Source organism: Ranitomeya imitator, chromosome 1 (assembly GCF_032444005.1).
Source record: "Ranitomeya imitator isolate aRanImi1 chromosome 1, aRanImi1.pri, whole genome shotgun sequence".
Classification (NCBI taxonomy): domain Eukaryota; kingdom Metazoa; phylum Chordata; class Amphibia; order Anura; family Dendrobatidae; genus Ranitomeya; species Ranitomeya imitator.
Window position 1 is genome coordinate 806621390 of NC_091282.1, and position 27602 is coordinate 806648991.

At 55.8% G+C, this 27602-nt stretch overlaps 1 protein-coding gene across 2 annotated transcripts in view; it reads right to left on the reverse strand.

Moving 5' to 3' along the window:
* Nucleotides 1-16335, reverse strand: part of KLHL26 (kelch like family member 26) — a 141908-nt gene extending 125573 nt beyond the window's left edge. The window contains exon 1 of one of the 2 annotated variants that reach the window (XM_069738975.1): nucleotides 15941-16335. In XM_069738975.1, coding sequence (XP_069595076.1) covers nucleotides 15941-15987 — 47 coding nt within the window. In that variant the 5' untranslated portion in view covers nucleotides 15988-16335. The remainder of the gene's footprint in view (nucleotides 1-15940) is intronic. The other variant, XM_069738966.1, reaches the window with a different exon arrangement.
* Nucleotides 16336-27602: the final 11267 nt, after the last annotated feature.

The following is a 27602-nucleotide window of genomic DNA, read 5'->3' on the forward strand; positions in this document are numbered from 1 at the left end:
GCTGGGGTGCAGTCCTTCCCTCAGCTCACTAGCAGGCTGGCCCTGGGAGCTCGTGCTGGGGGTGCAGTGCTTCCATTGCTGGGGTGCAGCCCTCCCTCAGCTCACTAGCAGGCTGGCCCTGGGAGCTCGTGCTGGGGGTGCAGTGCTTCCATTGCTGGGGTGCAGCCCTCCCTCAGCTCACTAGCAGGCTGGCCATAAGAAGCTCGTGCTGGGGGTGCAGTGCTTCCATTGCTGGGGTGCAGCCCTCCCTCAGCTCGCTAGCAGGCTGGCCCTGGGAGCTCATGCTGGGGGTGCAGTGCTTCCATTGCTGGGGTGCAGCCCTCCCTCAGCTCACTAGCAGGCTGGCCATAAGAAGCTCGTGCTGGGGGTGCAGTGCTTCCATTGCTGGGGTGCAGCCCTCCCTCAGCTCACTAGCAGGCTGGCCATAAGAAGCTCGTGCTGGGGGTGCAGTGCTTCCATTGCTGGGGTGCAGCCCTCCCTCAGCTCACTAGCAGGCTGGCCCTGGGGAGCTCATGCTGGGGGTGCAGTGTTTCCATTGCTGGGGTGCAGCCCTCCCTCAGCTCACTAGCAGGCTGGCCATAAGAAGCTCGTGCTGGGGGTACAGTGCTTCCATTGCTGGGGTGCAGCCCTCCCTCAGCTCACTAGCAGGCTGGCCATAAGAAGCTCGTGCTGGGGGTACAGTGCTTCCATTGCTGGGGTGCAGTCCTTCCCTCAGCTCACTAGCAGGCTGGCCCTGGGAGCTCGTGCTGGGGGTGCAGTGCTTCCATTGCTGGGGTGCAGCCCTCCCTCAGCTCACTAGCAGGCTGGCCCTGGGAGCTCATGCTGGGGGTGCAGTGCTTCCATTGCTGGGGTGCAGTCCTTCCCTCAGCTCACTAGCAGGCTGGCCCTGGGGAGCTCGTGCTGGGGGTGCAGTGTTTCCATTGCTGGGGTGCAGCCCTCCCTCAGCTCACTAGCAGGCTGGCCATAAGAAGCTCGTGCTGGGGGTGCAGTGCTTCCATTGCTGGGGTGCAGCCCTCCCTCAGCTCACTAGCAGGCTGGCCCTGGGGAGCTCGTGCTGGGGGTGCAGTGTTTCCATTGCTGGGGTGCAGCCCTCCCTCAGCTCACTAGCAGGCTGGCCCTGGGGAGCTCGTGCTGGGGGTGCAGTGCTTCCATTGCTGGGGTGCAGCCCTCCCTCAGCTCACTAGCAGGCTGGCCCTGGGGAGCTCGTGCTGGGGGTGCAGTGCTTCCATTGCTGGGGTGCAGCCCTCCCTCAGCTCACTAGAAGGCTGGCCCTGGGGAGCTCGTGCTGGGGGTGCAGTGCTTCCATTGCTGGGGTGCAGCCCTCCCTCAGCTCACTAGCAGGCTGGCCATAAGAAGCTCGTGCTGGGGGTGCAGTGCTTCCATTGCTGGGGTGCAGCCCTCCCTCAGCTCACTAGCAGGCTGGCCCTGGGGAGCTCATGCTGGGGGTGCAGTGCTTCCATTGCTGGGGTGCAGCCCTCCCTCAGCTCACTAGCAGGCTGGCCATAAGAAGCACGTGCTGGGGGTGCAGTGCTTCCATTGCTGGGGTGCAGCCCTCCCTCAGCTCGCTAGCAGGCTGGCCCTGGGAGCTCATGCTGGGGGTGCAGTGCTTCCATTGCTGGGGTGCAGCCCTCCCTCAGCTCACTAGCAGGCTGGCCCTGGGGAGCTCATGCTGGGGGTGCAGTGTTTCCATTGCTGGGGTGCAGCCCTCCCTCAGCTCACTAGCAGGCTGGCCATAAGAAGCTCGTGCTGGGGGTACAGTGCTTCCATTGCTGGGGTGCAGCCCTCCCTCAGCTCACTAGCAGGCTGGCCATAAGAAGCTCGTGCTGGGGGTACAGTGCTTCCATTGCTGGGGTGCAGTCCTTCCCTCAGCTCACTAGCAGGCTGGCCCTGGGAGCTCGTGCTGGGGGTGCAGTTCTTCCATTGCTGGGGTGCAGCCCTCCCTCAGCTCACTAGCAGGCTGGCCCTGGGAGCTCATGCTGGGGGTGCAGTGCTTCCATTGCTGGGGTGCAGTCCTTCCCTCAGCTCACTAGCAGGCTGGCCCTGGGGAGCTCGTGCTGGGGGTGCAGTGTTTCCATTGCTGGGGTGCAGCCCTCCCTCAGCTCACTAGCAGGCTGGCCATAAGAAGCTCGTGCTGGGGGTACAGTGCTTCCATTGCTGGGGTGCAGCCCTCCCTCAGCTCACTAGCAGGCTGGCCCTGGGAGCTCGTGCTGGGGGTGCAGTGCTTCCATTGCTGGGGTGTAGCCCTCCCTCAGCTCACTAGCAGGCTGGCCCTGGGGAGCTCGTGCTGGGGGTGCAGTGCTTCCATTGCTGGGGTGCAGTCCTTCCCTCAGCTCACTAGCAGGCTGGCCCTGGGGAGCTCGTGCTGGGGGTGCAGTGTTTCCATTGCTGGGGTGCAGCCCTCCCTCAGCTCACTAGCAGGCTGGCCATAAGAAGCTCGTGCTGGGGGTGCAGTGCTTCCATTGCTGGGGTGCAGCCCTCCCTCAGCTCACTAGCAGGCTGGCCCTGGGGAGCTCGTGCTGGGGGTGCAGTGTTTCCATTGCTGGGGTGCAGCCCTCCCTCAGCTCACTAGCAGGCTGGCCCTGGGGAGCTCGTGCTGGGGGTGCAGTGCTTCCATTGCTGGGGTGCAGCCCTCCCTCAGCTCACTAGCAGGCTGGCCCTGGGGAGCTCGTGCTGGGGGTGCAGTGCTTCCATTGCTGGGGTGCAGCCCTCCCTCAGCTCACTAGCAGGCTGGCCATAAGAAGCTCGTGCTGGGGGTGCAGTGCTTCCATTGCTGGGGTGCAGCCCTCCCTCAGCTCACTAGCAGGCTGGCCCTGGGGAGCTCATGCTGGGGGTGCAGTGCTTCCATTGATGGGGTGCAGCCCTCCCTCAGCTCACTAGCAGGCTGGCCATAAGAAGCTCGTGCTGGGGGTACAGTGCTTCCATTGCTGGGGTGCAGCCCTCCCTCAGCTCACTAGCAGGCTGGCCCTGGGAGCTCGTGCTGGGGGTGCAGTGCTTCCATTGCTGGGGTGCAGCCCTCCCTCAGCTCACTAGCAGGCTGGCCCTGGGAGCTCGTGCTGGGGGTGCAGTGCTTCCATTGCTGGGGTGCAGCCCTCCCTCAGCTCACTAGCAGGCTGGCCCTGGGAGCTCATGCTGGGGGTGCAGTGCTTCCATTGCTGGGGTGCAGTCCTTCCCTCAGCTCACTAGCAGGCTGGCCATAAGAAGCTCGTGCTGGGGGTGCAGTGCTTCCATTGCTGGGGTGCAGCCCTCCCTCAGCTCACTAGCAGGCTGGCCCTGGGAGCTCATGCTGGGGGTGCAGTGCTTCCATTGCTGGGGTGCAGCCCCTCCCTCAGCTCACTAGCAGGCTGGCCCTGGGGAGCTCGTGCTGGGGGTGCAGTGCTTCCATTGCTGGGGTGCAGCCCTCCCTCAGCTCACTAGCAGGCTGGCCCTGGGGAGCTCGTGCTGGGGGTGCAGTGCTTCCATTGCTGGGGTGCAGCCCTCCCTCAGCTCACTAGCAGGCTGGCCCTGGGGAGCTCGTGCTGGGGGTGCAGTGCTTCCATTGCTGGGGTGCAGCCCTCCCTCAGCTCACTAGCAGGCTGGCCCTGGGAGCTCGTGCTGGGGGTGCAGTGCTTCCATTGCTGGGGTGCAGCCCTCCCTCAGCTCACTAGCAGGCTGGCCCTGGGAGCTCGTGCTGGGGGTGCAGTGCTTCCATTGCTGGGGTGCAGCCCTCCCTCAGCTCACTAGCAGGCTGGCCCTGGGGAGCTCGTGCTGGGGGTGCAGTGCTTCCATTGCTGGGGTGCAGTCCTTCCCTCAGCTCACTAGCAGGCTGGCCATAAGAAGCTCGTGCTGGGGGTGCAGTGTTTCCATTGCTGGGGTGCAGCCCTCCCTCAGCTCACTAGCAGGGTGGCCCTGGGAGCCCATGCTGGGGGTGCAGTGCTTCCATTGCTGGGGTGCAGCCCCTCCCTCAGCTCACTAGCAGGCTGGCCCTGGGGAGCTCGTGCTGGGGGTGCAGTGCTTCCATTGCTGGGGTGCAGCCCTCCCTCAGCTCACTAGCAGGCTGGCCCTGGGAGCTCGTGCTGGGGGTGCAGGGCTTCCATTGCTGGGGTGCAGCCCTCCCTCAGCTCACTAGCAGGCTGGTCCTGGGGAGCTCGTGCTGGGGGTGCAGTGCTTCCATTGTTGGGGTGCAGCCCTCCCTCAGCTCACTAGCAGGCTGGCCCTGGGGAGCTCGTGCTAGGGGTGCAGTGCTTCCATTGCTGGGGTGCAGCCCTCCCTCAGCTCACTAGCAGGCTGGCCATAAGAAGCTCGTGCTGGGGGTACAGTGCTTCCATTGCTGGGGTGCAGCCCTCCCTCAGCTCACTAGCAGGCTGGCCCTGGGGAGCTCGTGCTAGGGGTGCAGTGCTTCCATTGCTGGGGTGCAGCCCTCCCTCAGCTCACTAGCAGGCTGGCCCTGGGAGCTCGTGCTGGGGGTGCAGTGCTTCCATTGCTGGGGTGCAGCCCTCCCTCAGCTCACTAGCAGGCTGGCCATAAGAAGCTCGTGCTGGGGGTACAGTGCTTCCATTGCTGGGGTGCAGCCCTCCCTCAGCTCACTAGCAGGCTGGCCCTGGGAGCTCATGCTGGGGGTGCAGTGCTTCCATTGCTGGGGTGCAGCCCTCCCTCAGCTCACTAGCAGGCTGGCCATAAGAAGCTCGTGCTGGGGGTGCAGTGCTTCCATTGCTGGGGTGCAGCCCTCCCTCAGCTCACTAGCAGGCTGGCCATAAGAAGCTCGTGCTGGGGGTGCAGTGCTTCCATTGCTGGGGTGCAGCCCTCCCTCAGCTCGCTATCAGGCTGGCCCTGGGAGCTCATGCTGGGGGTGCAGTGCTTCCATTGCTGGGGTGCAGCCCTCCCTCAGCTCACTAGCAGGCTGGCCCTGGGGAGCTCATGCTGGGGGTGCAGTGTTTCCATTGCTGGGGTGCAGCCCTCCCTCAGCTCACTAGCAGGCTGGCCATAAGAAGCTCGTGCTGGGGGTACAGTGCTTCCATTGCTGGGGTGCAGCCCTCCCTCAGCTCACTAGCAGGCTGGCCATAAGAAGCTCGTGCTGGGGGTACAGTGCTTCCATTGCTGGGGTGCAGTCCTTCCCTCAGCTCACTAGCAGGCTGGCCCTGGGAGCTCGTGCTGGGGGTGCAGTGCTTCCATTGCTGGGGTGCAGCCCTCCCTCAGCTCACTAGCAGGCTGGCCCTGGGAGCTCATGCTAGGGGTGCAGTGCTTCCATTGCTGGGGTGCAGTCCTTCCCTCAGCTCACTAGCAGGCTGGCCCTGGGGAGCTCGTGCTGGGGGTGCAGTGTTTCCATTGCTGGGGTGCAGCCCTCCCTCAGCTCACTAGCAGGCTGGCCATAAGAAGCTCGTGTTGGGGGTACATTGCTTCCATTGCTGGGGTGCAGCCCTCCCTCAGCTCACTAGCAGGCTGGCCCTGGGAGCTCGTGCTGGGGGTGCAGTGCTTCCATTGCTGGGGTGCAGCCCTCCCTCAGCTCACTAGCAGGCTGGCCCTGGGGAGCTCGTGCTGGGGGTGCAGTGCTTCCATTGCTGGGGTGCAGTCCTTCCCTCAGCTCACTAGCAGGCTGGCCCTGGGGAGCTCGTGCTGGGGGTGCAGTGTTTCCATTGCTGGGGTGCAGCCCTCCCTCAGCTCACTAGCAGGCTGGCCCTGGGAGCTCGTGCTGGGGGTGCAGTGCTTCCATTGCTGGGGTGCAGCCCTCCCTCAGCTCACTAGCAGGCTGGCCCTGGGAGCTCATGCTGGGGGTGCAGTGCTTCCATTGCTGGGGTGCAGCCCTCCCTCAGCTCACTAGCAGGCTGGCCCTGGGAGCTCATGCTGGGGGTGCAGTGCTTCCATTGCTGGGGTGCAGCCCTCCCTCAGCTCACTAGCAGGCTGGCCCTGGGAGCTCATGCTGGGGGTGCAGTGCTTCCATTGCTGGGGTGCAGTCCTTCCCTCAGCTCACTAGCAGGCTGGCCATAAGAAGCTCGTGCTGGGGGTGCAGTGTTTCCATTGCTGGGGTGCAGCCCTCCCTCAGCTCACTAGCAGGCTGGCCCTGGGAGCTCATGCTGGGGGTGCAGTGCTTCCATTGCTGGGGTGCAGCCCCTCCCTCAGCTCACTAGCAGGCTGGCCCTGGGGAGCTCGTGCTGGGGGTGCAGTGCTTCCATTGCTGGGGTGCAGCCCTCCCTCAGCTCACTAGCAGGCTGGCCCTGGGAGCTCATGCTGGGGGTGCAGTGCTTCCATTGCTGGGGTGCAGTCCTTCCCTCAGCTCACTAGCAGGCTGGCCATAAGAAGCTTGTGCTGGGGGTGCAGTGTTTCCATTGCTGGGGTGCAGCCCTCCCTCAGCTCACTAGCAGGCTGGCCCTGGGAGCTCATGCTGGGGGTGCAGTGCTTCCATTGCTGGGGTGCAGCCCCTCCCTCAGCTCACTAGCAGGCTGGCCCTGGGGAGCTCGTGCTGGGGGTGCAGTGCTTCCATTGCTGGGGTGCAGCCCTCCCTCAGCTCACTAGCAGGCTGGCCCTGGGAGCTCGTGCTGGGGGTGCAGTGCTTCCATTGCTGGGGTGCAGCCCTCCCTCAGCTCACTAGCAGGCTGGTCCTGGGAGCTCATGCTGGGGGTGCAGTGCTTCCATTGCTGGGGTGCAGTCCTTCCCTCAGCTCACTAGCAGGCTGGCCATAAGAAGCTCGTGCTGGGGTGCAGTGCTTCCATTGCTGGGGTGCAGCCCTCCCTCAGCTCACTAGCAGGCTGGCCCTGGGAGCTCATGCTGGGGGTGCAGTGCTTCCATTGCTGGGGTGCAGCCCCTCCCTCAGCTCACTAGCAGGCTGGCCCTGGGGAGCTCGTGCTGGGGGTGCAGTGCTTCCATTGCTGGGGTGCAGCCCTCCCTCAGCTCACTAGCAGGCTGGCCCTGGGGAGCTCGTGCTGGGGGTGCAGTGCTTCCATTGCTGGGGTGCAGCCCTCCCTCAGCTCACTAGCAGGCTGGCCCTGGGGAGCTCGTGCTGGGGGTGCAGTGCTTCCATTGCTGGGGTGCAGCCCTCCCTCAGCTCACTAGCAGGCTGGCCCTGGGAGCTCGTGCTGGGGGTGCAGTGCTTCCATTGCTGGGGTGCAGCCCTCCCTCAGCTCACTAGCAGGCTGGCCCTGGGAGCTCGTGCTGGGGGTGCAGTGCTTCCATTGCTGGGGTGCAGCCCTCCCTCAGCTCACTAGCAGGCTGGCCCTGGGGAGCTCGTGCTGGGGGTGCAGTGCTTCCATTGCTGGGGTGCAGTCCTTCCCTCAGCTCACTAGCAGGCTGGCCATAAGAAGCTCGTGCTGGGGGTGCAGTGTTTCCATTGCTGGGGTGCAGCCCTCCCTCAGCTCACTAGCAGGGTGGCCCTGGGAGCCCATGCTGGGGGTGCAGTGCTTCCATTGCTGGGGTGCAGCCCCTCCCTCAGCTCACTAGCAGGCTGGCCCTGGGGAGCTCGTGCTGGGGGTGCAGTGCTTCCATTGCTGGGGTGCAGCCCTCCCTCAGCTCACTAGCAGGCTGGCCCTGGGAGCTCGTGCTGGGGGTGCAGGGCTTCCATTGCTGGGGTGCAGCCCTCCCTCAGCTCACTAGCAGGCTGGTCCTGGGGAGCTCGTGCTGGGGGTGCAGTGCTTCCATTGTTGGGGTGCAGCCCTCCCTCAGCTCACTAGCAGGCTGGCCCTGGGGAGCTCGTGCTAGGGGTGCAGTGCTTCCATTGCTGGGGTGCAGCCCTCCCTCAGCTCACTAGCAGGCTGGCCATAAGAAGCTCGTGCTGGGGGTACAGTGCTTCCATTGCTGGGGTGCAGCCCTCCCTCAGCTCACTAGCAGGCTGGCCCTGGGGAGCTCGTGCTAGGGGTGCAGTGCTTCCATTGCTGGGGTGCAGCCCTCCCTCAGCTCACTAGCAGGCTGGCCCTGGGAGCTCGTGCTGGGGGTGCAGTGCTTCCATTGCTGGGGTGCAGCCCTCCCTCAGCTCACTAGCAGGCTGGCCATAAGAAGCTCGTGCTGGGGGTACAGTGCTTCCATTGCTGGGGTGCAGCCCTCCCTCAGCTCACTAGCAGGCTGGCCCTGGGAGCTCATGCTGGGGGTGCAGTGCTTCCATTGCTGGGGTGCAGCCCTCCCTCAGCTCACTAGCAGGCTGGCCATAAGAAGCTCGTGCTGGGGGTGCAGTGCTTCCATTGCTGGGGTGCAGCCCTCCCTCAGCTCACTAGCAGGCTGGCCATAAGAAGCTCGTGCTGGGGGTGCAGTGCTTCCATTGCTGGGGTGCAGCCCTCCCTCAGCTCGCTATCAGGCTGGCCCTGGGAGCTCATGCTGGGGGTGCAGTGCTTCCATTGCTGGGGTGCAGCCCTCCCTCAGCTCACTAGCAGGCTGGCCCTGGGGAGCTCATGCTGGGGGTGCAGTGTTTCCATTGCTGGGGTGCAGCCCTCCCTCAGCTCACTAGCAGGCTGGCCATAAGAAGCTCGTGCTGGGGGTACAGTGCTTCCATTGCTGGGGTGCAGCCCTCCCTCAGCTCACTAGCAGGCTGGCCATAAGAAGCTCGTGCTGGGGGTACAGTGCTTCCATTGCTGGGGTGCAGTCCTTCCCTCAGCTCACTAGCAGGCTGGCCCTGGGAGCTCGTGCTGGGGGTGCAGTGCTTCCATTGCTGGGGTGCAGCCCTCCCTCAGCTCACTAGCAGGCTGGCCCTGGGAGCTCATGCTGGGGGTGCAGTGCTTCCATTGCTGGGGTGCAGTCCTTCCCTCAGCTCACTAGCAGGCTGGCCCTGGGGAGCTCGTGCTGGGGGTGCAGTGTTTCCATTGCTGGGGTGCAGCCCTCCCTCAGCTCACTAGCAGGCTGGCCATAAGAAGCTCGTGTTGGGGGTACATTGCTTCCATTGCTGGGGTGCAGCCCTCCCTCAGCTCACTAGCAGGCTGGCCCTGGGAGCTCGTGCTGGGGGTGCAGTGCTTCCATTGCTGGGGTGCAGCCCTCCCTCAGCTCACTAGCAGGCTGGCCCTGGGGAGCTCGTGCTGGGGGTGCAGTGCTTCCATTGCTGGGGTGCAGTCCTTCCCTCAGCTCACTAGCAGGCTGGCCCTGGGGAGCTCGTGCTGGGGGTGCAGTGTTTCCATTGCTGGGGTGCAGCCCTCCCTCAGCTCACTAGCAGGCTGGCCCTGGGAGCTCGTGCTGGGGGTGCAGTGCTTCCATTGCTGGGGTGCAGCCCTCCCTCAGCTCACTAGCAGGCTGGCCCTGGGAGCTCATGCTGGGGGTGCAGTGCTTCCATTGCTGGGGTGCAGCCCTCCCTCAGCTCACTAGCAGGCTGGCCCTGGGAGCTCATGCTGGGGGTGCAGTGCTTCCATTGCTGGGGTGCAGCCCTCCCTCAGCTCACTAGCAGGCTGGCCCTGGGAGCTCATGCTGGGGGTGCAGTGCTTCCATTGCTGGGGTGCAGTCCTTCCCTCAGCTCACTAGCAGGCTGGCCATAAGAAGCTCGTGCTGGGGGTGCAGTGTTTCCATTGCTGGGGTGCAGCCCTCCCTCAGCTCACTAGCAGGCTGGCCCTGGGAGCTCATGCTGGGGGTGCAGTGCTTCCATTGCTGGGGTGCAGCCCCTCCCTCAGCTCACTAGCAGGCTGGCCCTGGGGAGCTCGTGCTGGGGGTGCAGTGCTTCCATTGCTGGGGTGCAGCCCTCCCTCAGCTCACTAGCAGGCTGGCCCTGGGAGCTCATGCTGGGGGTGCAGTGCTTCCATTGCTGGGGTGCAGTCCTTCCCTCAGCTCACTAGCAGGCTGGCCATAAGAAGCTTGTGCTGGGGGTGCAGTGTTTCCATTGCTGGGGTGCAGCCCTCCCTCAGCTCACTAGCAGGCTGGCCCTGGGAGCTCATGCTGGGGGTGCAGTGCTTCCATTGCTGGGGTGCAGCCCCTCCCTCAGCTCACTAGCAGGCTGGCCCTGGGGAGCTCGTGCTGGGGGTGCAGTGCTTCCATTGCTGGGGTGCAGCCCTCCCTCAGCTCACTAGCAGGCTGGCCCTGGGAGCTCGTGCTGGGGGTGCAGTGCTTCCATTGCTGGGGTGCAGCCCTCCCTCAGCTCACTAGCAGGCTGGTCCTGGGAGCTCATGCTGGGGGTGCAGTGCTTCCATTGCTGGGGTGCAGTCCTTCCCTCAGCTCACTAGCAGGCTGGCCATAAGAAGCTCGTGCTGGGGTGCAGTGCTTCCATTGCTGGGGTGCAGCCCTCCCTCAGCTCACTAGCAGGCTGGCCCTGGGAGCTCATGCTGGGGGTGCAGTGCTTCCATTGCTGGGGTGCAGCCCCTCCCTCAGCTCACTAGCAGGCTGGTCCTGGGGAGCTCGTGCTGGGGGTGCAGTGCTTCCATTGTTGGGGTGCAGCCCTCCCTCAGCTCACTAGCAGGCTGGCCCTGGGGAGCTCGTGCTAGGGGTGCAGTGCTTCCATTGCTGGGGTGCAGCCCTCCCTCAGCTCACTAGCAGGCTGGCCCTGGGAGCTCGTGCTGGGGGTGCAGTGCTTCCATTGCTGGGGTGCAGCGCTCCCTCAGCTCACTAGCAGGCTGGCCATAAGAAGCTCGTGCTGGGGGTACAGTGCTTCCATTGCTGGGGTGCAGCCCTCCCTCAGCTCACTAGCAGGCTGGCCCTGGGAGCTCATGCTGGGGGTGCAGTGCTTCCATTGCTGGGGTGCAGCCCTCCCTCAGCTCACTAGCAGGCTGGCCATAAGAAGCTCGTGCTGGGGGTGCAGTGCTTCCATTGCTGGGGTGCAGCCCTCCCTCAGCTCACTAGCAGGCTGGCCATAAGAAGCTCGTGCTGGGGGTGCAGTGCTTCCATTGCTGGGGTGCAGCCCTCCCTCAGCTCGCTATCAGGCTGGCCCTGGGAGCTCATGCTGGGGGTGCAGTGCTTCCATTGCTGGGGTGCAGCCCTCCCTCAGCTCACTAGCAGGCTGGCCCTGGGGAGCTCATGCTGGGGGTGCAGTGTTTCCATTGCTGGGGTGCAGCCCTCCCTCAGCTCACTAGCAGGCTGGCCCTGGGAGCTCGTGCTGGGGGTGCAGTGCTTCCATTGCTGGGGTGCAGCCCTCCCTCAGCTCACTAGCAGGCTGGCCCTGGGGAGCTCGTGCTGGGGGTGCAGTGCTTCCATTGCTGGGGTGCAGTCCTTCCCTCAGCTCACTAGCAGGCTGGCCCTGGGGAGCTCGTGCTGGGGGTGCAGCGTTTCCATTGCTGGGGTGCAGCCCTCCCTCAGCTCACTAGCAGGCTGGCCATAAGAAGCTCGTGCTGGGGGTGCAGTGCTTCCATTGCTGGGGTGCAGCCCTCCCTCAGCTCACTAGCAGGCTGGCCCTGGGAGCTCGTGCTGGGGGTGCAGTGCTTCCATTGCTGGGGTGCAGCCCTCCCTCAGCTCACTAGCAGGCTGGCCCTGGGAGCTCATGCTGGGGGTGCAGTGCTTCCATTGCTGGGGTGCAGTCCTTCCCTCAGCTCACTAGCAGGCTGGCCCTGGGGAGCTCGTGCTGGGGGTGCAGTGCTTCCATTGCTGGGGTGCAGCCCTCCCTCAGCTCACTAGCAGGCTGGCCCTGGGAGCTCATGCTGGGGGTGCAGTGCTTCCATTGCTGGGGTGCAGCCCCTCCCTCAGCTCACTAGCAGGCTGGCCCTGGGGAGCTCGTGCTGGGGGTGCAGTGCTTCCATTGCTGGGGTGCAGCCCTCCCTCAGCTCACTAGCAGGCTGGCCCTGGGAGCTCATGCTGGGGGTGCAGTGCTTCCATTGCTGGGGTGCAGTCCTTCCCTCAGCTCACTAGCAGGCTGGCCATAAGAAGCTCGTGCTGGGGGTGCAGTGTTTCCATTGCTGGGGTGCAGCCCTCCCTCAGCTCACTAGCAGGCTGGCCATAAGAAGCTCGTGCTGGGGGTGCAGTGCTTCCATTGCTGGGGTGCAGTCCTTCCCTCAGCTCACTAGCAGGCTGGCCATAAGAAGCTCGTGCTGGGGGTGCAGTGCTTCCATTGCTGGGGTGCAGTCCTTCCCTCAGCTCACTAGCAGGCTGGCCATAAGAAGCTCGTGCTGGGGGTGCAGTGTTTCCATTGCTGGGGTGCAGCCCTCCCTCAGCTCACTAGCAGGCTGGCCCTGGGAGCTCATGCTGGGGGTGCAGTGCTTCCATTGCTGGGGTGCAGCCCCTCCCTCAGCTCACTAGCAGGCTGGCCCTGGGGAGCTCGTGCTGGGGGTGCAGTGCTTCCATTGCTGGGGTGCAGCCCTCCCTCAGCTCACTAGCAGGCTGGCCCTGGGAGCTCATGCTGGGGGTGCAGTGCTTCCATTGCTGGGGTGCAGTCCTTCCCTCAGCTCACTAGCAGGCTGGCCATAAGAAGCTCGTGCTGGGGGTGCAGTGCTTCCATTGCTGGGGTGCAGCCCTCCCTCAGCTCACTAGCAGGCTGGCCCTGGGGAGCTCGTGCTGGGGGTGCAGTGCTTCCATTGCTGGGGTGCAGCCCTCCCTCAGCTCACTAGCAGGCTGGCCCTGGGAGCTCATGCTGGGGGTGCAGTGCTTCCCTCAGCTCACTAGCAGGCTGGCCATAAGAAGCTCGTGCTGGGGGTGCAGTGTTTCCATTGCTGGGGTGCAGCCCTCCCTCAGCTCACTAGCAGGCTGGCCCTGGGAGCTCATGCTGGGGGTGCAGTGCTTCCATTGCTGGGGTGCAGCCCCTCCCTCAGCTCACTAGCAGGCTGGCCCTGGGGAGCTCGTGCTGGGGGTGCAGTGCTTCCATTGCTGGGGTGCAGCCCTCCCTCAGCTCACTAGCAGGCTGGCCCTGGGAGCTCGTGCTGGGGGTGCAGTGCTTCCATTGCTGGGGTGCAGCCCTCCCTCAGCTCACTAGCAGGCTGGCCCTGGGAGCTCGTGCTGGGGGTGCAGTGCTTCCATTGCTGGGGTGCAGCCCTCCCTCAGCTCACTAGCAGGCTGGCCCTGGGGAGCTCGTGCTGGGGGTGCAGTGCTTCCATTGCTGGGGTGCAGTCCTTCCCTCAGCTCACTAGCAGGCTGGCCATAAGAAGCTCGTGCTGGGGGTGCAGTGTTTCCATTGCTGGGGTGCAGCCCTCCCTCAGCTCACTAGCAGGCTGGCCCTGGGGAGCTCGTGCTGGTGGTACAGTGCTTCCATTGCTGGGGTGCAGCCCTCCCTCAGCTCACTAGCAGGCTGGCCATAAGAAGCTCGTGCTGGGGGTGCAGTGCTTCCATTGCTGGGGTGCAGCCCTCCCTCAGCTCACTAGCAGGCTGGCCCTGGGAGCTCGTGCTGGGGGTGCAGTGCTTCCATTGCTGGGGTGCAGCCCTCCCTCAGCTCACTAGCAGGCTGGCCCTGGGAGCTCGTGCTGGGGGTGCAGTGCTTCCATTGCTGGGGTGCAGCCCTCCCTCAGCTCACTAGCAGGCTGGCCCTGGGGAGCTCGTGCTGGGGGTGCAGTGCTTCCATTGCTGGGGTGCAGTCCTTCCCTCAGCTCACTAGCAGGCTGGCCATAAGAAGCTCGTGCTGGGGGTGCCGTTTTTTTTTTCATTGCTGGGGTGCAGCCCTCCCTCAGCTCACTAGCAGGCTGGCCCTGGGAGCTCATGCTGGGGGTGCAGTGTTTCCATTGCTGGGGTGCAGCCCTCCCTCAGCTCACTAGCAGGCTGGCCCTGGGAGCTCGTGCTGGGGGTACAGTGCTTCCATTGCTGGGGTGCAGCCCTCCCTCAGCTCACTAGCAGGCTGGCCATAAGAAGCTCATGCTGGGGGTACAGTGCTTCCATTGCTGGGGTGCAGCCCTCCCTCAGCTCACTAGCAGGCTGGCCATAAGAAGCTCATGCTGGGGGTGCAGTGTTTCCATTGCTGGGGTGCAGCCCTCCCTCAGCTCACTAGCAGGCTGGCCATAAGAAGCTCATGCTGGGGGTGCAGTGCTTCCATTGCTGGGGTGCAGCCCTCCCTCAGCTCACTAGCAGGCTGGCCATAAGAAGCTCGTGCTGGGGGTGCAGTGCTTCCATTGCTGGGGTGCAGCCCTCCCTCAGCTCACTAGCAGGCTGGCCCTGGGAGCTCATGCTGGGGGTGCAGTGCTTCCATTGCTGGGGTGCAGCCCTCCCTCAGCTCACTAGCAGGGTGGCCCTGGAAGCTCATGCTGGGGGTGCAGTGTTTCCATTGCTGGGGTGCAGCCCTCCCTCAGCTCACTAGCAGGCTGGCCCTGGGAGCTCATGCTGGGGGTGCAGTGTTTCCATTGCTGGGGTGCAGCCCTCCCTCAGCTCACTAGCAGGCTGGCCCTGGGAGCTCATGCTGGGGGTGCAGTGCTTCCATTGCTGGGGTGCAGCCCTCCCTCAGCTCACTAGCAGGCTGGCCATAAGAAGCTTGTGCTGGGGGTGCAGTGCTTCCATTGCTGGGGTGCAGCCCTCCCTCAGCTCACTAGCAGGCTGGCCCTGGGGAGCTCGTGCTGGGGGTGCAGTGCTTCCATTGCTGGGGTGCAGCCCTCCCTCAGCTCACTAGCAGGCTGGCCCTGGGGAGCTCGTGCTGGGGGTGCAGTGTTTCCATTGCTGGGGTGCAGCCCTCCCTCAGCTCACTAGCAGGCTGGCCCTGGGAGCTCATGCTGGGGGTGCAGTGCTTCCATTGCTGGGGTGCAGCCCTCCCTCAGCTCACTAGCAGGCTGGCCATAAGAAGCTCGTGCTGGGGGTGCAGTGCTTCCATTGCTGGGGTGCAGCCCTCCCTCAGCTCACTAGCAGGCTGGCCCTGGGGAGCTCGTGCTGGGGGTGCAGTGCTTCCATTGCTGGGGTGCAGCCCTCCCTCAGCTCACTAGCAGGCTGGCCCTGGGGAGCTCGTGCTGGGGGTGCAGTGTTTCCATTGCTGGGGTGCAGCCCTCCCTCAGCTCACTAGCAGGCTGGCCCTGGGAGCTCATGCTGGGGGTGCAGTGCTTCCATTGCTGGGGTGCAGCCCTCCCTCAGCTCACTAGCAGGCTGGCCATAAGAAGCTCGTGCTGGGGGTGCAGTGCTTCCATTGCTGGGGTGCAGCCCTCCCTCAGCTCACTAGCAGGCTGGCCCTGGGGAGCTCATGCTGGGGGTGCAGTGCTTCCATTGCTGGGGTGCAGCCCTCCCTCAGCTCACTAGCAGGCTGGCCATAAGAAGCTCGTGCTGGGGGTGCAGTGCTTCCATTGCTGGGGTGCAGCCCTCCCTCAGCTCACTAGCAGGCTGGCCCTGGGGAGCTCGTGCTGGGGGTGCAGTGCTTCCATTGCTGGGGTGCAGCCCTCCCTCAGCTCACTAGCAGGCTGGCCCTGGGGAGCTCATGCTGGGGTGCAGTGCTTCCATTGCTGGGGTGCAGTCCTCCCTCAGCTCACTAGCAGGCTGGCCCTGGGGAGCTCGTGTTGGGGGTACAGTGCTTCCATTGCTGGGGTGCAGCCCTCCCTCAGCTCACTAGCAGGCTGGCCCTGGGGAGCTCATGCTGGGGTGCAGTGCTTCCATTGCTGGGGTGCAGTCCTCCCTCAGCTCACTAGCAGGCTGGCCCTGGGGAGCTCATGCTGGTGGTGCAGTGCTTCCATTGCTGGGGTGCAACCCTCCCTCAGCTCACTAGCAGGCTGGCCCTGGGGAGCTCGTGCTGGGGGTGCAGTGCTTCCATTGCTGGGGTGCAGCCCTCCCTCAGCTCACTAGCAGGCTGGCCCTGGGGAGCTCATGCTGGGGTGCAGTGCTTCCATTGCTGGGGTGCAGTCCTCCCTCAGCTCACTAGCAGGCTGGCCCTGGGGAGCTCGTGCTGGGGGTGCAGTGCTTCCATTGCTGGGCCGCACCCTTTCCTGTCCTCAGCTCGCTAGCAGGCTGGCCCTGGGAGCTCATGCAGGGAGTAGGGCGCCTCACGGAACACGCTGCTAGCAGTGAGGGGAAAGTTAGTGCTGTCTGCAATGGGAACCTGCAGCTCCTGCGGCCTAGCCTCATCCAACATCCCCGGACTCTCTTGGAACAGCCACCCGGCGTATGGTCGTATCTCCCGGTACAGCGACAGAGGAGACGTTACATGGGAAAGGTCTGATACCGGAGCGTCACTGCCGTGTTCCCGGAGGTTGCTCACCTGCTGTGCCCCAGCGAGATAAACTCCCCGCCGCCGGACTCCGCCATGTTCCCAGGGCAGGCTCTGGCGTATTAAAGGGCCAGCATCAAGTCACCACAGGGATTAGTGAGCAGGGAAGAGCAGAATCCGGCATCGCCAGGCGCCGAGTCCTGTCCACAGCTCTGTGTGTCTGCCGGTGTAATGGGAGCAAGTAGGAGATGTGTCAGTGCTTCAGCACAGGGCCTGTCAGCCATCTGTAATAAGCAGAGCGGGGGCCGCAGGTGTCCATGAGACCCCGGTGTGGACCCCGAAGTCCCCGGAATGGAACACAGCAGGGCTGCGGGTGCCGACTGCAAGTCTCAGTAAAGCCATGCAAAAACAATTCGTTTTTTATAAAAATTGTTTTTATTGTGTAAAAGCGCCAAAACATAAAAACGCATATACTGACACGAAAAATAGCACTGACTTATCAATTTTACCACACGGTGAACGGCCTAAGAAAAACAATTCCTGAATTGCTGTTTGTTTATTCTGCCTCCCAAAAATCGTAACAGAAAGCAATCAAAAAATGTCATGTCTAAAAACAGTACCAAGAAAGGCCGGGGTCACACTAGACCGTAATACGGACGAGTGCAATGCGATAAAAAATCACATAGCACTCGTCCCAATGTTAATCAATGGGGCAGCTCCCATCATCCGATATTTTCTCGGCCGTATTCAGGATCCGAGTGAAATCGCAGCATGCTGCGATTGTCAGCGTTTCGCGGCCGAGAATCGCCAATGAAAGTCTATGGAAGCCCCAAAAATACAGATCACACACGGACCAGCAGTGTGACTTGCGAGGAATACGCAGCGCTGTTAGAGAGAAAAGCCGGCAATTCAGTGCGGTGTACAGTAAAATCACACTGACAGCTTAGAATAGAATAGATGGAATAAATGTGTACACATAGAATAGGTATATATATATATATGTCAGTGAGACACATATATATATATATATATTAATATTTCTTCCAGCGCTAGACAGCTTTAAAGCCGGTAATTCAATTACCGGCTTTTGCTTTCTCCTTCCTAAAACCCGACATGATTTGAGACCTGGTTTACATACAGTAAACCATGTCTTCTCCCCATTTTTTTTGCATATTCCACACTACTAATGTCAGTAGTGTGTCTATGCAAAATTTGGCCGTTCTAGCTATTAAATTAAGGGGTTAAATGGCGGAAAAAATTGGCGTGGGCTCCCGCACAATTTTCTCCGCCAGAGTAGTAAAGCCAGTGACTGAGGGCAGATATTAATAGCCTGGAGAGGGTCCACGGTTATTGCCCCCCCTACCCCCCTGGCTAAAAACATCTGCCCCCAGCCACCCCAGAAAAGGCACATCTGGAAGATGCGCCTATTCTGGCACTTGGCCACTCTCTTCCCATTCCCGTGTAGCGGTGGGATATGGGGTAATGAAGGGTTAATGCCACCTTGCTATTGTAAGGTGACATTAAGCCTAATTAATAATGGAGAGGCGTCAATTATGACACCTATCTATTATTAATCCAATTGAATGAAAGGGTTAAATAAAAGACAAACACATTATTATAAATTATTTTAATGAAATAAAAACAATGGTTGTTGGAGTATTTTATTCTACGCCCAATCCAGTCACTGAAGACCCTCGTTCTGTAAGTAAAAAAACATAATAAACCAACAATACCCTTACCCTCCGCAGATCTGTAAAGTCCAACGATGTAAATCCTTCTGAAGGGGTTAAAACATTTTGCAGCAAGGAGTTCCGTTAATGCAGGCTGCTCCTTGCTGCAAAACCCCGGGGAATGAGGCTAAATATAGATCAAAGCTCTATATTTAGCTTCATTTGGTGAGGCGCCCTCTGCTGGCTGTTCCTAGATCGTGGGAACTTTCCTAGAAAGCTCCCAGGCTTTCTAGGTAAGTTCCCACGATCTATGAACAGCCAGCAGAGGGCGCCTCACCGCAAATGAAGCTAAATATAGATCATTGATCTATATTTAGCCTCATTCCCCGGGGTTTTGCAGCAAGGACCAGCCTGCATTAGCGGAACTCCTTGCTGCAAAATGTTTTAACCCCTTCAGAAGGATTTACATCGTTGGACTTTACAGATCTGCGGAGGGTAAGGATATTGTTGGTTTATTATGTTTTTTTACTTACAGAACGAGGGTCTTCAGTGACTGGATTGGGCGTAGAATAAAATACTCCAACAACCATTGTTTTTATTTCATTAAAATAATTTATAATAATGTGTTTGTCTTTTATTTAACCCTTTCATTCAATTGGATTAATAATGGATAGGTGTCATAATTGACGCCTCTCCATTATTAATTAGGCTTAATGTCACCTTACAATAGCAAGGTGGCATTAACCCTTCATTACCCCATATCCCACCGCTACACGGGAATGGGAAGAGAGTGGCCAAGTGCCAGAATAGGCGCATCTTCCAGATGTGCCTTTTCTGGGGTGGCTGGGGGCAGATGTTTTTAGCCAGGGGGGGGGGGGGCAATAACCGTGGACCCTCTCCAGGCTATTAATATCTGCCCTCAGTCACTGGCTTTACTACTCTGGCGGAGAAAATTGTGCGGGAGCCAACGCCAATTTTTTCCGCCATTTAACCCCTTAATTTAATAGCTAGAACGGCCAAATTTTGCATAGACACACTACTGACATTAGTAGTGTGGAATATGCAAAAAAAATGGGGAGAAGACATGGTTTACTGTATGTAAACCAGGTCTCAAATCATGTCGGGTTTTAGGAAGGAGAAAGCAGAAGCCGGCAATTGAATTACCGGCTTTCTGCTATATCACGCTGGATGAAATATTAATATATATACATATACAGTGGGGCAAAAAAGTATTTAGTCAGTCAGCAATAGTGCAAGTTCCACCACTTAAAAAGATGAGAGGCGTCTGTAATTTACATCATAGGTAGACCTCAACTATGGGAGACAAACTGAGAAAAAAAAATCCAGAAAATCACATTGTCTGTTTTTTTAACATTTTATTTGCATATTATGGTGGAAAATAAGTATTTGGTCAGAAAGAAACAATCAAGATTTCTGGCTCTCACAGACCTGTAACTTCTTCTTTAAGAGTCTCCTCTGTCCTCCACTCATTACCTGTAGTAATGGCACCTGTTTAAACTTGTTATCAGTATAAAAAGACACCTGTGCACACCCTCAAACAGTCTGACTCCAAACTCCACTATGGTGAAGACCAAAGAGCTGTCAAAGGACACCAGAAACAAAATTGTAGCCCTGCACCAGGCTGGGAAGACTGAATCTGCAATAGCCAACCAGCTTGGAGTGAAGAAATCAACAGTGGGAGCAATAATTAGAAAATGGAAGACATACAAGACCACTGATAATCTCCCTCGATCTGGGGCTCCACGCAAAATCCCACCCCGTGGGGTCAGAATGATCACAAGAACGGTGTGCAAAAATCCCAGAACCACGCGGGGGGACCTAGTGAATGAACTGCAGAGAGCTGGGACCAATGTAACAAGGCCTATCATAAGTAACACACTACGCCACCATGGACTCAGATCCTGCAGTGCCAGACGTGTCCCACTGCTTAAGCCAGTACATGTCCGGGCCGTCTGAAGTTTGCTAGAGAGCATTTGGATGATCCAGAGGAGTTTTGGGAGAATGTCCTATGGTCTGATGAAACCAAACTGGAACTGTTTGGTAGAAACACAACTTGTCGTGTTTGGAGGAAAAAGAATACTGAGTTGCATCCATCAAACACCATACCTACTGTAAAGCATGGTGGTGGAAACATCATGCTTTGGGGCTGTTTCTCTGCAAAGGGGCCAGGACGACTGATCCGGGTACATGAAAGAATGAATGGGGCCATGTATCGTGAGCTTTTGAGTGCAAACCTCCTTCCATCAGCAAGGGCATTGAAGATGAAACGTGGCTGGGTCTTTCAACATGACAATGATCCAAAGCACACCGCCAGGGCAACGAAGGAGTGGCTTCATAAGAAGCATTTCAAGGTCCTAGAGTGGCCTAGCCAGTCTCCAGATCTCAACCCTATAGAAATCCTTTGGAGGGAGTTGAAAGTCCGTGTTGCCAAGCGAAAAGCCAAAAACATCACTGCTCTAGAGGAGATCTGCATGGAGGAATGGGCCAACATACCAACAACAGTGTGTGGCAACCTTGTGAAGACTTACAGAAAACGTTTGACCTCTGTCATTGCCAACAAAGGATATATTACAAAGTATTGAGATGAAATTTTGTTTCTGACGAAATACTTATTTTCCACCGTAATATGCAAATAAAATGTTAAAAAAACAGACAATGTGATTTTCTGGATTTTTTTTTCTCAGTTTGTCTCCCATAGTTGAGGTCTACCTATGATGTAAATTACAGACGCCTCTCATCTTTTTAAGTGGTGGAACTTGCACTATTGCTGACTGACTAAATACTTTTTTGCCCCACTGTATGTGTCTACTGACATATATATATATATATATATATATATATATATATATAGACAGTATATATGTTTGTTTGTTTTTTGACACATGGATCCCTTGTATTGGCGTATGTTGGTTTTGCAAGCCTGCGATAAAAACACGCAGTACGGATGCCATACGGATGTCACACGGATCATTTGATGCGAGAGAATCGCATCCTCGCACTGCACTCGGATCACTGTTTTGTAAAAATTTTTGCGATTCTCCTCCGTCAAAAACGGACCGTTTTTTTATACGTTGTGTGTGTCCCCGGCCAAAGACTCCAACTCAGCCCACAAAAAAAAGAAGCCATCACATGACTCTCGTAAAAAATATAGAAAAATTATAGCTCTCAAAATGTGGTGATGCAAAAACTAGTTTTCTAAATAAAAAGCATCTTTCAGTGTGTGACAGCTGCCAAACATAAAAACCTGGTATAAATCTGGTATGGCTGTAATCGCACCGACCCGAAGAATAAAGTCACCTAGTCACTTATACCACACGAGGAACGGCGTAAAATAAATGAAACCAATTCTTCACTTGCTGTTGATGTTTTTCATTCTGCCTCCTAAAGATCGCAGTAAGGCTCGGCGCACATTTATCCGGTGCTCTGCGCTGATCGCTTACATAGAGGTTTCCGTTTAAATCTCTGAACTACGCGATTCATACAGAACCTCAGGCAGAAGATTCCCTATAATGAGGCAGATGGAGGCACTGTGAATTCCATAGGACCTGTGATCCGGCGGTGTCTTTCTATTTAGGATTGCATAAATGTGCTGTTGGCCACAGTTTTGTGCACTTCTGAAAAGGACACCGCTGAGCAGAGGCCAGACTGAGTCCAGAGTAAGGCCGGTTTCACACGTCCAGATATTTCCGGTACCAGAGATATCCGTGACCGTGTGTCCGTTTGTCACATCCATGTGCTATCCATGTGTTCCATTCATGTGCTATCCCTGTGTCCCATCCATGTGCTATCCGTGTGTCCATATGTACCATCCGTGTGCTATTCATGTGTACCATCCGTGTGCTGTCCGAGTCCGTGTATTGAAACAATTTGTTTCAATTTTAACCCTATGACTTTAATAGCGCACACGGACACCATCCGTGTGCGGTATGTGCTTACACGGACCCATTGACTTGTATGGGTCCATGTAGCTGCACAAAAACAGACATGTCAGCGTGTTTTGCACACAGACACACGGTCCGTGAAAACACACTGACAGGTGCATAGATCCATTCATTTGAATGGGTCTACGTATGTCAGTGTCTCCGGTACGTGAGAAATCTGTCGCTACACGTACCGGAGACACTGACATGTGAAACTGGCCTAACTCTGCTGCCTCATTATAGTGAATGGATCCCTTGGGGGTTTCATCTGAATCACGTCACTCAGAGATTTATACAGAAACCCCAAAGTAAGTGTTCAGCGTAGAGCACTGGATAAATGTGTTCCTAAACGATATGTAAAATGTTCCCATTAAAAGCTTAAATTCGATCCACAAAAAAAGCAAGTCTCCACTCAGGTCTGTCATCTGTTAACAACCCTCTATAATATAGTAATGCCGGGTGCAAGTGCCCTAGAAAAGAGAGCCCACATTTTGCCCCCTAGAAAGTAATAATGCCCTCTGTGTGCCCCTTTGATAGTCACAGTAACCTGAGTTCCCTTATTACAATAAGTGCCCACTTTACATTTAATAATGTCCCGAGTCTCCCCCCCGTACAGCTCCCCTATACACAGTATAATGCCCCCTAACTGTATAGTACCACCCACACAGTATACTGACCCCTTAGTAGCCTTCAAACTGTTTGATAGCTCCAACACTGTAATCCCCACACTGTATGATGGCCCCATAGATAACCGCCATAAAGTATAATGTGCCAGATAGTCCTCAATATAGCACAAGGCAGCACCCCTATAGGCAGACCCTGTAATTTAAAGCACCCCCCATAGGCAGACCCTGTAGTATAAGGCAGCACCCCCCCATAGGCAGATCCTGTAGAATAAGGCAGCACCCCCCATAGGCAGATCCTATAGAATAAGGCAGCACTCCCCCCTATAGACAGATCCTGTATATAAGGCAGCACTCCCCCATAGGCAGATCCTGTAGAATAAGGCAGCACTCCCCCCTATAGGCAGATCCTGTATATAAGGCAGCACTCCCCCCATAGGCAGATCCTGTAGAATAAGGCAACACCCCCCCATAGGCAGATCCTGTAGAATAAGGCAGCACTCCCTCCATAGACAGATCCTGTAGAATAAGGCAGCACTCCCCCTATAGGCAGATCCTGCATATAAGGCAGCACTCCCCACATAGGCAGATCCTGTATATAAGGCAGCACTCCCTCCCCTACAGGCAGATCCTGTATATAAGGCAGCACTCCCTCCCCTATAGGCAGATCCTGTATATAAGGCAGCACTCCCTCCCCTATAGGCTGATCCTGTATATAAGGCAACACTCCCTCCCCTATAGGCTGATCCTGTATATAAGGCAGCACTCCCCCCTATAGCCAAATCCTGTATATTAGGCAGCACTCCCCCATAGGCAAATACTGTATATAAGGCAGCACTCCCTCCCCTATAGGCAGATCCTGTATATAAGGCAGCACTCCCTCCCCTATAGCCAGATCCTGTATATAAGGCAGCACTCCCCCCCTATAGCCAGATCCTGTATATAAGGCAGCACTCCCTCCCCTATAGGCAGATCCTGTATATAAGGCAGCACTCCCTCCTCTACAGGCAGATCCTGTATATAAGGCAGCACTCCCTCCCCTATAGGCTGATCCTGTATATAAGGCAGCATTCATTCCCCAGTTGTCTACAGCTGGGAGCGGCCCCATTAGCAGCGCTCCCGTTTGTAGAATGTAAATGCCCCAGATATGGTTTACTGCGTGGGACTTGACTGTACAGCAGACAGGTATGGACATTGTTGCTTTTTTTTTTGCTTTTTTATTTTTATTTTTTTACAGAAGAACGAGGGCTTTGCTTGGATTGAGCGTACAATAAAGATGTTAAACCTGTGTGTTTCATTATTTCATTAAAATACTTTATTCTTAATGTGTATGTGTATTTTTAACCCTTTCATACTATTGGATTAATAATGGGTAGGCGCCTTTTCTGGGGTGGCTAGGGGTAGATTTTTTTTAGCCAGGGGGGGCAATAACCATGGTCCCTCTCTAGGCTATTAATATCTGCCCTCAGTCACTGGCTTTCCCTCTCTGGAGGATAAAATTGCACGGGAGCCAGTGGCGTATCTGGGGGGGGGCAGCCGGGGCATTTGCCCCGGGCGCAGCCGGCAGGGGGGCGCAGTCGGGCCGCCTAATTCGGCGGTCCGCGGTGTCTCCCCCGGCGGCTGCATTCTGCCGCCCCCCGCACTGGGAGTCAGCTGTTCTCTGTGCCGACTGTCAAGCTGACAGCCGGCACAGAGAAGCTGCAGAGTGCCGGCTCCCAGTGTGCAGAGGGGGAGGGGGGCCCCTGCAGAGTGGCTGCGGCGGGCAGGGAGAAATCCCTGCAGCTCCACTGCCCAGCCGCACGATCTGTCTTCTTCCTGCTTCCTCTCACACAGACGCGCCGCTGGATGACGTCATCATTCAGCGGCTGGCTGTGTCAGAGGAAGGCGATGGAGCTGCTGCGCAGAGCGCGAGGAGAGGTGAGAGGAATGTGTGTGTGTGTATGTGAGTGTGTGTATGTGTGTGAATGTATGTGTGTGTGAATGTGAGTGTGTGCGTATGTGTGTGTCTCAGTATTGTGTGTGTGTGTATCACGCAGGGGAATGTGCAGAGAAGTGAATGGTGTGTGTGGGGGGGGAGGAGAGGGCAATGATGGGGCTGACGGGGGACATATGCCCTTGGAGGGGGGGGGGCGCCAAAATGAATTCTTGCCCCGGGTGCCAGAAACGCTAGATACACCTCTGGCGGGAGCCCACGCCAGTTTTTTTCATGAATTAATCCTTTAACACAGCTCAAAATTTTTTACACACACACTACTAACATTATTAGTGAGGAGCATATATAAATCTAATGGATATGCAATGGTTTACTATGTGTAAACCACGTCTCATATCCTGTCAAGTTCTGCAATGATTTTACAGAACCTGACAATTGATTTATCGGCTATTCTGCTATCTAACTCTATGAAATATAAAGATATATATATATATATATACCAGCTGTACTACTTGGCTTCGCACGGGTTAATAACTGCTGTTAGCAAAATAGAATGTGTTAACAAAAGTTTATTCTGCACACAAAAACCACAAAACAAATAGAAATGTAATTATTAAAAGGCAAAAACTAAGCTAATAGAAGCATTTCACAACATATATTTCAACACCAGAGATATTCCACACAGAGTTAACTAAATTGGCCAAGTAATGTGAAGTAATCTTCTACTACTTATTCAAGAGCCTTTTGATAAAAGACATTCTTAGTTCTTCCTTCAGGTGCAAAGACGAACAGATTTTTGGCTGTTCCAACTCTTGAACAGGCCACATAAAGTTGACCATGAGAAAAGCATGGAGATTGTAAATAGATTCCATCCACTTTCAAGGACTGTCCCTGAGCCTTGTTGATGGACATAGCAAATGCCAGTCGAACAGGAAACTGGAGGCGTTTAAAATCAAAAGGCAAATCAGATGGAATGAGAGGATTTTTTGGAATGAAAACATCTTCTCCTGTGGCACATCCTGTCAAAATAGTTGCCTCAATTACATGTGGAAACAGGTTCTTAATCAAGAGTTCTATTACACAGCTTTGGTGGATCCAAATTTCTCAATAACAGAATAGGTGCTCCAGGTTTTAGAAAGAGGTTGTGAGGAGGAAGTCCTTGTGGCTCCAAGGAATTGAGGATCTCAGTTGGATAAAATAATGCTTGAGCAGGGTCTATTACTGTATCCACTGACTTGTAGGTTGTGCACACACCTGGAAGGAGATTTAGAATTTGAAGATTGATCTTGTTGACGCTGTCATTTTTGGGAGCTAGAATAGCCCTTTCACACAGCCAGACAGAATTTTTGAAGAGGAGTTGAATGTTTAGAAAAACCTTTCCTTTCAACTCTTCAATGGAAGTCACAATGCAACAAAAGTTGCTTGGGAAGGTGATCTGTCCAGTGGTTGAGCCAATTGAGTGGTAAACCTGTCCTTGAACATCAAATGTCGGCATAAATCCTGTTGTAAACATTTCTTTTGTTGGACCAAATGATGTCATTTGGAAGCAGGAGTTGTACTTCCTGATGTTGTCCAAGAAATGCTTTGATAATTGTACCGGTACCTGTCATCAGAGACTTTAGGGGATCTGGTAGTGACAGGAGAGGTGGAAGTTTTATCTTGCCATTTGCACAGCATAAACCTGGCAGTTCATCTTTCCATTTCAAGGCACTGCAGCACATGCAGACCACATCCATTTTTCCTATCTGAACTTTAGGATTATTCTGATAGTTTATATCTGACTGGCAACAAAAGGCAACATGTTTCAAATCTCCGACCATTTCCTGTGCCCTGGTGGAAGAAATAACAATTCTCTTAGTGGCAAGTCAGCCTTCTCTCTGCTGAGATGACTCAATGGCCCTTAAGGAAGCAGCTCTTGTCTTATCTGCAAGCCTCGCTTCCCTCTCTGTTATGATCCGGTGACCTTGGAGCAGCATGAAAACTTTCACTGGAGTAGGTGGTCACTATACTGACCGCAAATCCTGATCTTAACACCGCAACTAGAAGTAGCCGTGGAGTGTACCTAACCAATCCTAGACACCTCGTCACAGCCGGAGGACTAAATACCCCTAAAGATGGAAATAGGAATACTATCTTGCCTCAGAGCAGATCCCCAAAGGATAGACAGCCCCCCACAAATATTGGCGGTGAGTCGGAGAGGAAAAAACATACACAGGCAGAAAAACAGGATTTTGCACAAGAGGCCCCTCTAGCTAAAATAGGACAGGATAGGACAGAGTTCTGTGCGGTCAGTTTTAACCCCTTAATGACCGCCAATACGTCTTTTAACTGACCTGAGATATAAGAGAATAGCCTCCCCATACAGATGACAATCCAGCATCTGTCGGTTGTACACTATAGCTGACAACTTGCTGTACCAGCCACGATCAGTATTTGCACCATCTAAATCTGTTTAACCCCTTAGATGCTGCTGTCAATAGTGACTACATCATTATAAATGGTTAACAGTGTGTGGGGGCTTCTTCTTTGTCACAATTGGTGCCCTCAGATCATGATTTTGTTGTCCTGATGTTTGCCATGGCAATTCATGACCAAATAGTGGCCTTAGAGTCTGTCGACTATAGTAATCTGTTTAAAAGTTAGCAACATTTAGGTGGTAAAAATACACATTTTGATTTCTGTCATACCACTTTGCATTAATTCCTGTAAAGCACCTGAAGGGTTAATAAACTACCTGACAGCAGTTTTCAATATGTTTAGGGGTGCTGTTTTTAAAATGGTATCACGTTTGTGGGTTTCCCAATATATGGGACCCCTAAAGTCACTTCAAACATGGATAAGTCCCTAAAAAAATAAATTTTGTAAATTTCTTTGAAAAAATGAAAAATTGTTGCTACATTTTTAAACCTCCTAAAATGCTAACAAAATAAAATAACATTTTACAAATGGTGCTGATGTAAAGCAGACATGTGGGAAATGTTATTTATTAATGGTTTGCTGTTGTATGACTATCTGGATTAAAGGGATAATCATTCAAATTTAGAAAATTGCTAATTTTTTAACATTTTTCTAAAATTTTTGATATTTTTTATAAATAAACACAAAAAATGTTGAACAAAATTTACCATTATCATAAAGTATAATGTGTCACGAAAAAACAATCTCAAAATCACTGGGATTTGTTGAAGCGTTGCAGAGTTATTACCACATAAAGTGACACTGGTCAGATTTCAAAAATTTGGCTCGGTCACTAAGGGGTTAAAACCCTTCAAAAATATCCACAGCAGAATATACAAAAACTTCCTATGTCTAACTAAAGACGTAGGAGCGTATATCTGCAACTCCAGCGAATCCTACAATCAGAGCAGGAATACAATCAAAAACAAGCACACAGCCTGTGTGCCACAGAAAAAGAAACAGACACTTATCTTTGCTGAAATGGCCGCCAAGCAGGAGAAGCCAGACAGAGATCCATCATATCCCAAAAAACATTGACAACTGGCAAGGACTAATGAGTCCTGCAAGCCTAAATACCCCAGTCAGAAC